This window comes from Hoplias malabaricus, chromosome 16, assembly GCF_029633855.1.
Source record: "Hoplias malabaricus isolate fHopMal1 chromosome 16, fHopMal1.hap1, whole genome shotgun sequence".
NCBI lineage: Eukaryota > Metazoa > Chordata > Actinopteri > Characiformes > Erythrinidae > Hoplias > Hoplias malabaricus.
In genome coordinates this window covers 28,381,237-28,393,435 of record NC_089815.1, presented here as the reverse complement: position 1 = coordinate 28,393,435, position 12,199 = coordinate 28,381,237, and the positions used below count along the sequence as shown (strand labels likewise).

At 45.8% G+C, this 12,199-nt stretch overlaps 1 protein-coding gene across 1 annotated transcript in view; it reads left to right on the top strand.

Annotated features, from left to right (window-relative positions):
- Positions 1 to 398: 398 nt before the first annotated feature.
- si:ch211-51h4.2 (uncharacterized) overlaps positions 399 to 12,199 on the top strand; it is a 111,350-nt gene continuing 99,549 nt past the window's right edge. Inside the window, exons 1-5 of the mRNA XM_066648237.1 lie at positions 399 to 576; positions 7,478 to 7,519; positions 8,656 to 8,729; positions 9,651 to 9,719; positions 9,827 to 9,929. Of these exons, the coding sequence (XP_066504334.1) occupies positions 447 to 576; positions 7,478 to 7,519; positions 8,656 to 8,729; positions 9,651 to 9,719; positions 9,827 to 9,929 (418 nt within the window). The 5' untranslated portion in view covers positions 399 to 446. The remainder of the gene's footprint in view (positions 577 to 7,477; positions 7,520 to 8,655; positions 8,730 to 9,650; positions 9,720 to 9,826; positions 9,930 to 12,199) is intronic.

Sequence of the window (12,199 nt, the reverse complement as noted above, 5' to 3'; positions counted from 1 at the left end):
GTGGGCTATTATCAGTTCAGCAGTGACACTGAGGGCTTTAAAACTCAAGCAGCACTGCTGTGTCCGATCCACTCACACCAGTACAACACTCATAACAGTACACTAACACACCACCACCACCACGTCAGTGTCACTGTCTGCTCTGTAGTGGGTCCTGACCACTGATAAACAGAGTGAAAGTGGACTATAAAGTATGCAGAGCAACGTCTCTGCAGTGGAACTGATCAAATGTACACTGATTGTTGTAATTATACTTAAATAAATGTAACTATCCTGAATTAGTAAATGTTTATATTCCTTAAAGCCGACCACCGTCTTTCCTGCAGTGTATCTTAGCAACGCGGGTGGTGACGCGTTTCGCGCATGCGCAGCCGTTCTCAGGAATGCCTGGAGCGCAGGTGAAAGAGAGAGGGACTTAAACAGAAATTATAAGAACAAAAACCACGATGGCGACCGCAGCGGAGGAGCTTCACCACAGCGGTCCGCCCGCAGACAGCACTGACACGGCCGTGGAGCTCAAACTCGCTCCGAGAGCCGCGGATAGAGCCGGAGCCCGAGCAGTTTATCTGCAGTGCTGTGAGTAACGGAGCCTTATGTTTCCATTACATTCAGCCCAGTCTCACCCTCCACAAGACCACCCCCACCCCGCTCTCTCTCTCTCTCTCTCTCTCCCTCCACACTCCACAAGCACAGTACTCCCGCCTCCCAGTACCAATCTCCCCAGCATTGCTGTCTCTCTCTACACACCTCCCCAACACCTGTCTCACTCTTTCCTTTCACACTCTTCTCACTCTCTCCACTCTTCTCTCTGTCCAACACTACAGCATCATTCATAATGACCCCACCCCCCAATACAACCACTTAGAAATGAATCAGAATTCTGTGCTTAGACCAGACTTTCCACTTCGACTGTTTAAGCATGTGGAATAATCTCAGCACAGTGTTGCCCTGCAACATGAATAACTTGACGTTAACAACCATTTTTGGACTTTCAACCAGAACATTAGGACCACCTCCTTGGTTTTATACTCACTGTAGGTTTTCTGTCTGAGTGGATCAGACACAGCAGTGCTGCCTGAGTGTCTACTCACTGTCCACTCAGTTAGACACCCCTACCTCGTTGGTCCACCTTGTAGATGTAGAGTCAGTAGCTCTGTCAGTGCGGTGTGTGTCGGTCGTCCTCTAGTCCTACATCAATGGACACAGGACGCTGTCGGATGGATGCTTTTGGTTGGTGGGCCATTCTTAGTCCAGCAGTGACACAGTGGGCTTAAAAACTCCAGCAGCACTGCTGTGTCTGATCCACTCTACATCAGCGCAACACAAGTGTGAAACAAGGAGGTGGTTATAATGTTGTGGCTGATTGGTGTATTTGGAATGTCTGTTAGTAGCAAAGCAGCATAATATCGTTGGTTTTCTGGCAAATTCCAGGCAGCGGAGATGGAGTGATGTAACTAAACTATGGCACATCAGGTGGATGCTTCAGCGGTTACTGGCCTTTCCACTGACCAGTGTCTCACACGGACCTGGACCTCTGTCTTGTGTGTAGCCTGAAGTCGCTCCTCCATCATGTGCCGCTTTTAGTCAAACTTTCACTGCACTGTCAATATCCATTATCCTTAATACTCCAGCAGCCCAACGGCCCGGCTCCCTGCTCCTCTACATCCAGCTTATCACACCACTACACGCCGCACGCTCCACACCGCCATCCTGTAATGAGCTGCATCGGGAAATACTTTGCACGGAAAACTGCATTCTCTCGCAAAAGTTGGGTGGCATCTTAATTAAATAGCTGTGTAAAGATGTCAGTGGAGCTGGCAGATTGCCACAGCAACTGATATGAGTGTCATTAAAGCGCCATTATGGTTACTTTGCTTCCGCTCACATTGTCATCAATCATCCTGGCTGTGAGTGTGAGTGTAATTTAGAGTTCCCAGAGGACAGGCTTCTTTAAGGCAATCCACACACTATACATTGTGTGTGCATATATATATATATATTTATAAACATTGCTTTTTGTCATTTAATCAATTCTGTCCATTCAACATCGGTGCGGTGGAAAAGAGGGAGATGGATTGTTCTCATTACTTTGTAAAGCTGTTGCTGTGTGACCCCTCCATGTGATATTGCATGGCATGCTTCTTTTTTTTTTCACTGTTATTTTTATTATTACGTTTTTCATTCAGTCATTATCTGTTCAGGGTCACGGTGGGTCCAGAGCCTACCTGGAATCATTGGGCGCAAGGCGGGAATACACCCTGGAGGAGGCGCCAGTCCTTCACAGGGCAACACACACACACACATTCACTCACACGCTCACACTTACGGACACTTTGGAGTCACCAATCCACCGACCAACGTGTGTTTTTGGACTGTGGGAGGAAACCGGAGCACCCGGAGGAAACCCACGCAGACACAGAGAGAACACACCAACTCCTCACAGTCACCCGGAGGAAACCCACGCAGACACGGAGAACACACCACACTCCTCACAGACAGTCACGCGGAGGAAACCCACGCAGATACAGGGAGAACACACCACTCACCTCACAGACAGTCACCCGGAGGAAACCCACGCAGACACAGAGAGAACACACCAACTCCTCACAGACAGTCACGCGGAGGAAACCCTCACAGACACAGGGAGAACACACCACACTCCTCACAGACAGTCACTCAGAGCAGGAATCAAACACACAACCTCCAGGTCCCTGGAGCTGTGTGACTGCGACACCTACCTGCTGCACCACCGTGCCGCCCTATTATTACGTTAATTCTTGTAAATATTTCCTAATGTAAAGGAAGCAAGGCTTCACTGCTGTTTGCTGTAAATCTGGAGCCCCTTTTCCTCCATTTTCAGGCAAATCAAGGAGGACCACGTGCTGATTTCTAGACCTCTTTCGCATTCTCACCCATCTGTAATTAATCCCATCGAAAACATTTGCAGTGTAATTGGAAAATCAGATGCTATCTGTGGTGTCAGCAAAGTCAATTTCCATTCCTGGCTTCTTTCGTTCCTGAGTGCTGCTCTGACTCTGATTCTTTTTTTTTTTTTTTCTGCGAGCAGCTAATCAGCACCATCTTATTAATATGCATCAAAGCAGTGCTGCATCATTTCTGTAATTAGGTCAGAGGAGACAGTGTTTGGTGTGAAAAATGTTACCCTTAAGGCTGTGTTGCTTTCAAACATGCTGGCGGGGGTCTCATTTCCATAGACGGCACATGCGCACTGAGATGGCCGTGCTTCATTAAAGGGCCATATCGCACATTTCTGAAGTTTGTGTGGGTTTAAGTACCAACAACAGTCATCCATCCATCAGTTCATTATCTGTAACCCTTATCCAGTTCAGGGTTGCAGTGGGTCCAGATCCTACCTGGAATCATTGGGTGCAAGCCAAGAATACACCCTGGAGGGGGCGCTAGTCCTTCACAGGGCAACACACTCACACCTATGGACATTTTTGAGTCGCCAATCCACCTACCAACGTGTGTTTTTGGACTGTGGGAGGAAACCGGAGCACCCGGAGGAAACCCACGCAGACACAGGGAGAACACGCCACACTCCTCACAGTGCTCTCCCTGTGTCTGCGTGGGTTTCCTCCGGGTGACTGTCTGTGAGGAGTGTGGTGTGTTCTCCCTGTGTCTGCGTGGGTTTCCTCCGAGTGACTGTCTGCGAGGAGTGTGGTGTGTTCTCTCTGTGTCTGCATGGGTTTCCTCCGAGTGACTGTCTGTGAGGAGTGTGGTGTGTTCTCCTTGTGTCTGCGTGGGTTTCCTCCGGGTGACTGTCTGCGAGGAGTGTGGTGTGTTCTCCCTGTGTCTGCGTGGGTTTCCTCCGGGTGACTGTCTGTGAGGAGTGTGGTGTGTTCTCTCTGTGTCTGCGTGGGTTTCCTCCGGGTGACTGTCTGCGAGGAGTGTGGTGTGTTCTCCCTGTGTCTGCGTGGGTTTCCTCCGAGTGACTGTCTGCGAGGAGTGTGGCATGTTTTCCCTGTGTCTGCGTGGGTTTCCTCCGGGTGCTCCGGTTTCCTCCCACAGTCCAAAAACACACGTTGGTACGTGGATTGGCGAATCAAAAGTGCCCGTAGGTGTGAATGTGTGTGTCTGTGTTGCCCTGTGAAGGACTTGTGCCCCCTCCAGGGTGTATTCCAGCCTTGCACCCAATGATTTCAGGTAGACCCTGAACTGGATAAGCGGTTACAGATAATGAATGAATGAATGAAAATAGGGCAAAAATAAGTGGCAACTCACCCATTTTATCAGACCCACTGACTTTATACAAAGGTCAAAAGACTGTGAACACTCACATTCCCAATAAATCGTCAGAAATGAAGGCAATTAACAGGGAGTTCTTACCTCTTACCAGCTTCTAATCATTTGGTAAGTCTTTACACTACACACTGGAACATTTTTTGTTCAGCTACAAGAACATTCATTTTAATACATTAGTGAACGATTAAGTGCCAAAAAACACGTACTTTACGAATAATGGATCAGTCTCAGGCTCTAAGCTGAGTGTTGATGATGTAGGCTGCACATTATTGGCCACTTTATGAAGCCAAAGTTACAGAGATACAGTGTTCACACTGACAATATCATGACATTTCAGATTTCAAAGCACATAATCCATATCGTCATACACTCCTCCCCTTATCACACAGAGCAACATCATCCTGTTACTGTTCGCCACTGTGTCGGCTGGCGCTGTGCTCGACTGCAATGAGATGTCAGCGGAACGCTCTAAATAGAACCGCTTTAACACAGAATTATTACATCTCTGACAAGCATTGCGTGATGTGCTGGTAAACACCACCAAGACAGTGTCATCTTCTGTCTTGTTGTACAGTGTGAAATTCGCACCTGAACAGCATCTGTGGCTTTTTGTCATGTCTCCTACTCGGGGAGAGAGAGAGAGGGAGAGAGACAGAGAGAGGTCTCCAGTCATCACTTAGCAGAATAGATGCAGAGCCCTTCGTACACGCATTTGTAACATCCAGGTTCGACTGCTGTACTGCTCTTCTGCACGGCCTCCTGTCAAACCCCTTAATCAGTTACAGTATGAAGAGAATGCAGCTGCTGGGATCCTCACTCACTCCACACCACCTCCATCTTACAGCCTTCACTCGCTACACATTCAAAGTTTTGTCTAACCTCGCCTCTAACGACCTGTCAGAGCTCCTTCGTTTTTACGTTCCCTGTGCTCAATAAAGCTAGGCTTTCTGCGAGTCCCGAGATCCAAACCGACCAATAAGGGTGGTCCATCATGTAGCGTATTAACTTCTAAACTGTGGAATCCCTCACCAAAATCTGTTCTGGATGTCTCCTCGTTATCCACCCAGAAGAAGGCATCTGTGCATTTTAATTTGGGCATCCGGAGACCACCAACCCAAACACTGTGAAACAAGACGACTCTTACAGTTCTTGTGGGCTGCCTAAGTCAGAAAAGTCTCTCCAAACACAGCGCTGAAGTGAAAACATCAAACAAAATGGCAAATACAATACGGAAAAAGAAGATAACTGAGCTAAAACGGCAAAAAAGTAAATCAATAAAAACATGGCACTTAGGGCTGGATAATATTTATATACATTTATATATGAATTTATATCACTATATGTTTCTTAATTTCGTCCGACGCAATATAATTCAGATATCGATAAGAACAGTATAAAATCCACTGAAAACTTCCAAGAACAAACCAGAAGCATGACACTACCCTCAAACATAAACCTATTGGCTTTGTCAGTATTAAGGGTTTTAAACTAAATTTTTTAATTAAGTGTTGATCTAACAACAGCGCCCTGTAACAACTGTCAGTCAGTGACAGATGCTGTAAATAATGTATATTAAAAATATTAAAAAATGTGTTTAAAAATTGTTGTTATTGAAACATTTTATATTGCAATATATATATAGATATAAAGTATTATTGTCCAGCCCTAATGCCACGCAAGCGTGCGGCTCATTCTCATTTAAAGGAACCGGTACTGGAACTGGCTGTTGTGAACAAGGTCATTTAGACAAGGGGAGAATGCTGTTGTAATGTTGGAGCTTTGTAGTATTTTGACTACAGCAGGTGATGTTTTATGAAGACCCCAGAACTGGGTTTCCATGTGTTAGATTGAAAATGTGTAATGTCCACCTTAGACCTTACAGTCCATATATAGTCCATTTTAAATACTGTCTGTGAAGAGTGGGAAGAAAATGGTGTGTTTTTGGACTGTGGGAGGAAACTGGAGCACCCGGAGGAAACCCACACAGACACAGGGAGAACACACCACACTCCTCACAGACAGTCACCGGGAGGAAACCCACGCAGACACAGAGAGAACACACCAACTCCTCACAGACAGTCACCCGGAGGAACCTACACAGACACAGGGAGAACACGACCACACTCCTCACAGACAGTCACCCGGAGGAAACCCACGCAGACACAGGGAGAACACGACCACACTCCTCACAGACAGTCATGCGGGGGAAACCCACGCAGACACAGGGAGAACACACCACACTCCTCACAGACAGTCACGCGGAGGAAACCCACGCAGACACAGGGAGAACACACCACACTCCTCACAGACAGCCACCCGGAGGAAACCCACGCAGACACAGAGAGAACACAACACACTCCTGGCAGACAGTCACGCAGGGGAAACCCACGCAGACACAGAGAGAACACACCACACTCCTCACAGACAGTCACGCGGGGGAAACCCACGCAGACACAGGGAGAACACACCACACTCCTCACAGACAGTCACGCGGGAGAACACACCACACTCCTCACAGACAGTCACACGGAGGAAACCCACGCAGACACAGGGAGAACACACCACACTCCTCACAGACAGTCACCCGGAGGAACCTACGCAGACACAGAGAGAACACACCAACTCCTCACAGTCACCCGGAGGAAACCCACGCAGACACAGGGAGAACACACCACACTCCTCACAGACAGTCACCCGGAGGAAACCCACGCAGACACAGGGAGAACACACCACACTCCTCACAGACAGTCACCCGGAGGAAACCCACGCAGACACAGGGAGAACACACCACACTCCTCACACACAGTCACCCGGAGGAAACCCAAGCAGACACAGGGAGAACACACCACACTCCTCACACACAGTCACCCGGAGGAAACCCAAGCAGACACATGGAGAACACACCACACTCCTCACACACAGTCACCCGGAGGAAACCCAAGCAGACACAGGGAGAACACACCACACTCCTCACACACAGTCACCCGGAGGAAACCCAAGCAGACACAGGGAGAACACACCACACTCCTCACACACAGTCACCCGGAGGAAACCCAAGCAGACACATGGAGAACACACCACACTCCTCACACACAGTCACCCGGAGGAAACCCAAGCAGACACAGGGAGAACACACCACACTCCTCACACACAGACACCCGGAGCCCTATTTTCAATGCTTAACATTCTCTCTCTCTCTCTCTCTCTACAGATTTTTTAACAATTGCAACTATTCTTGGAACAGGAATTTTAGGTAAGTACAATCTGAACATCATTCAAAGTTAAAGTAGCTTCATGAACAGTACTTTAGATAAATCCAGTGCCATCATATGGGTTTGAACCCAAGCTGTTCATTGGAAGTCCTACCTGACTCTTCTTATGGTAAATATATACGCTACGTTCAGTTTGAAAATAAAGACTTTTGACCGTGCTTTAAACCACAATCCACATGATGCTGAATATCAGTAGCGCTTGGTAATGCCACCTTAAAACTTCCTTAAAACTCGTTTAATCCCTGCATGGAGCTCCTTTGACATCAAACCCTGTTGATTTTATTATTATTTAGTTGTTTTAATTGTGACGACTGAATCCTGGATTAAGTGGAGGCTGAATTCCCGCGACTCAATGTGTGGAAAATGATCAGAAAACTGCTGAACGAATAATGGGAGTGACACCAAAATGGTGGACCAACTGACACCTCACCTGCTTTCTTAATCAACCTCTTGACGTGATGGAAGGTCGTGCGCCGGCCTGAAGCATGTAACGGCAGGATAAAGTCTACGTGTATGGACATTATCATTAGACAGAAAGTTACACAAAATGTCTCTGTGAGCTTTCCACCAAGACACTGTTCTCCTTTTGCTAATGATATATTCAGAGTTTTATGAGCTGTGCAGTAGCAGTTATATATTTAGAAGAGACTGCAATTACATGCTGCAGTGAATTTAACTATTCTGTTTTCAGTAAGATTTAATAGTTCTTAAAAGACATTTCTCATTCTTTCCCTCTGTCCCGGTTGAAGTATTACTTGTAATACTCTCATCTCACCATAAAGGAGAAATTACCTCTGTGAAGTGTCTTAACATTTAGGTCGTTCCTTGCCAAGGCAGAACATCAAGGCGTTTTCCTATACACTGTGTGTCCAACAACAATTAACAAGGCTGCCTGTAGTGTTTTAATTGTTGGAGGGGAACTTTGTACATTCGTGCCATACCTAAGCATCCCACACAGCCGCTGAACTTCGTTAAGGTTTATATGTCTGAAAGTCATCAAATCCTCACAGAAATGGCTGCTAAATCATACCCTGCATTTTATCCTTTGGCCTTAGAGTGTATCAGAGGTGTGTGATAGTTTACGTTCGTTCTACAGTGACATGGCCCTCTGTTACAGGTCTCCCAGTCACCATCGCACAAGCAGGGCTCATACCCTTCTTGGTGTCCTTCCTCTCTGGATTCTTCATGCAGGTAAGAGGATAAAAGGATGCACTTTACACGTTTGTTATTGCTCAACCTCATCAGAAATCCAGAGAGCTTCAGTAATTTATATTCTATTCTGCATCCATTGGTCCTTGAAAAGGTAAAGCTTGACTCTGGAGAGAGAGATTGATCTGAAAATGAAAATAGACCACTTGTTCAGTGAATGGGCACATTGATTTGGGGAGACCGGCAGATCACAACCACCCAGTTTGTTTGTTTGTGGGCTACCGAAGTCGTAAAAACATTGTATAAAAACGTGTTGCATCTTACATAGGGTGCAGACACTTCAGAACGGCCCCGCCCCCTCCTCTGAGTCCCTCCAATGACAGCACTGAACATGCGTTTATTTGAGAGCTCAAAAGATGAGGTTAAACCGAGCAAAACATACGCAACAAGTGCAGAGAAATAAGAGCACTGAGTAAATACGGAGAAAACGAGAACGGAAAAGAAAGAGGACAAAGTGAAAAGTGGCTAAAAAACAGAGTTTCTGCTGTGCGCTCGGGGTCGGGGTGAAGTGTGGCTTATTAGCGTTTAAAGGAATAGGTGCTGAAACCGGTCGTTCTGAACAGGGGGAGAATGCTGCTGCGATGTTTGTTCTTTGTGGTATGTTGATGAAAATACCTCAAACATTTAATTAAGAACCCAGACCTGTGTTCACTTGTGGAAAAGGAGTAGAAATTCCTCTTAATAAAATAAGTTTCATAGAAAAAATAAATTCCCTTTTAAAATAAATTTAATGAAACATCCGAGAGCCACAAACTCTTCATACCCTTCATTTCAGAAGAAATGCTTGGGGACAATGTCTTGCGGTAGTTCTTCAGGATAGAAGCTGGAATGTAAGCCTCTAATTCGGACGTGCTTTTGAGAGTGCAGCAGGTTTATTTGAAGTCATGCTTGCTCTTTCTCCAGGCTCTGCTCATCTACCTGTTTGTGGATTTGCTGCAGAGATGTCGAGCGGTGCAGATGGAGTCTGTAAAGGTACCGCAAAGCTGGCCGATTCAGCTGAACTTTGCCTTCTTGATACATTAGTAATAGCTGAAACTGAAATAATAATAGTTGAACAGAATGTGTGTTTCCCCGAGCAGTGTGTTGAGATGGAGCGAATCCTAATGCAGGACGTCGGCCCTCAGGAGCGCTCTGCACCTGACACTGAGGAGGGAGAAGACGGAGAGGAGGTGGATGAAGCAGGTATGCTGTGAAATATATTGTAGTGTTCCTCTCTGTCACACTACTACAGATGCCTGCTTGTGCAATCGGGAATATAAATAAATAGCCGTTTAGTGCGTTCCTCACGTTTGGTCGGGTATTTACTATGATACTGTCTTATTAAGATGATGTTAAGAGAGAGTATGTCCTAATTATAAGACCTTAAGTCCGTTTCTGAGATGCTAAGTCTTTAATATAGTAATTAGATAATGAGAAACCTTCTTGTTGTAATGACTTACATTACGTATATAACTACGCCAGTGAATGTAGTCTTTTGCTTTGTGCTAGCATTAGCCACAACAATACGTCTATACTAGAGTAACCAGACGTCCTCTTTTACCCGGGTTTGTCCTCTTATTTAGACTTTAAAAAATGTCCGGGCGGAATTTCACAAACGTCCGCCATTTTGTTTTTCTAGAGCTTACATAGAACTTCGAGAAGCCTTTCGTTCACAAACTAGTCCCGCCCTCCCCTACTCCGATTGGTCCATTGAGCGAGAAGGGGGCGTGGTGAAGTAGCCTAACATCTTCTGATTGGACGGTCTGACTGTAGAGCTACCGTTATTGGTCGATAACCTTCTCTGTAAACATTTAATTGGTCAGTCTGCACATCAGTAGTCTTTGTTTACCTCAGGCAAAGCTAATGTCGAAGCAGCTATGCCGAAACGTAAATGTAAGTTCTCGGATGAATTAAAAAAGAAATTCACATGTTTTGTGTGTAAAGGACCTAAAGGTACATATAGGTGTCCTCTTTTTCACCATCTCAGATCTGGTCACCCAACTCTATACTGAGAAACATGAGCCCAACCACATAGTTTATGGAGGCAATGAGCAATCCTTTTGTTTTAACTCCAAATGCACAAGCACACCATAAACCTGGCTTGTAATTTGCTCATTTTCTCATATATTGCCCATAAACTAGCATTATGCATCGTTTATTGGACCTGTTATTTGTTTTATACTCTATAACTTGTAGCAATAAGCTACATGCTGCCATTTCTATTATTTATGTTTTCATATAACCCGTACCGTTTAGGCTTTCTAATGAAAACAGAATAAAAGGAGTGTTATATGAATAATGCTTATCACTGGGTTACTTTTGGCTCCCTGAGAACACAATTCAGACTAACTGTTCGAAAGAGAGTTATAATAAATACGGTAGTAATAGCTTGACTTTTACTGTTGGCAGCCTGTTCTTTTCAGCTTCTAGTTTATCGCTCTCTAGAGGAGGCCAAACCCTGTAAAAAAAAGAAGTAATTATGTACGCAAAATACCCAGAACTCGCTGGCCTTAAAACAGAACAACCTCCACATGTGAAGGACTGCAGAAACAGAAATACCTTTCCACCACCAGCATTCAGCCCCAATCTCTGTCCTTGAGCTCGCTGGTGGAGACGAGCGCTGGCAGATCAGCATGACTGCTATGTTACAGTGCCGCTGTGTGTCCTTATTTGGGCAGAACCGCAGCGTTTGGGCTCAGTTCTAAGCTTCCAGGCTTTTTCTTTTTTACACATTTCCATAAAAATCAACAGCGGGGTTTAATAGCTATTTCTTAATTGTTGCAGGGAGTTTGAAATGAGCACAGATCCGTTTTTATCGACTGTGCTCCTTTGAAGATGCTTGATTTCTGTCTAAACCTTATGGTCGTCAGTGTATGAGTTTTCACCAGGCTTTGAACTGTAAGTACTGAGATAACATTATCTGGTTGAGTAAATGTTAGGTTATCTACGGGTCATTTGACAGACTTGAAGTTCTTGATGAGGGTTTAATCCTTTGAATTTAGCGTCTGTGTGATTCTTTTCAGCATTTACCATCTTTGTTTACAGACACGGGCTCGGCGGTAAACACGGCTCTGCTGCTAATTGCGGGAAAACATGTTTATGTTTGTGTTTTGTATGCTCTCGCCCCATCCTCCGCTGCAGAGAAGCTAATAGTGGATGCTACGTTACGGGGGAAAGTTCCTCCAACATCCGAGGGCATATCGGGTCACGCGGAGTCTGCGCGATGTCTGACAGGGAAGCAGATGGCGACTGTATTGTTTTTTCATTAAGGGGTCCGAGGGGAGCATTATAACAGCTCGGCTCCGGAGCGCAGGAGCCATGGCTGAAATATAGCAGGAGCGGGCTAACCAGGCCCGGACGAGGCCCTCGGAGGAGCAGCATTAAATATTTTTGACGTGGCATGGAGGGAATAGTTAGCTAATGAAGATGAATGATACAGAGGGAAAGGGCTGGCCCTGTTAGAGAGAGGTGGG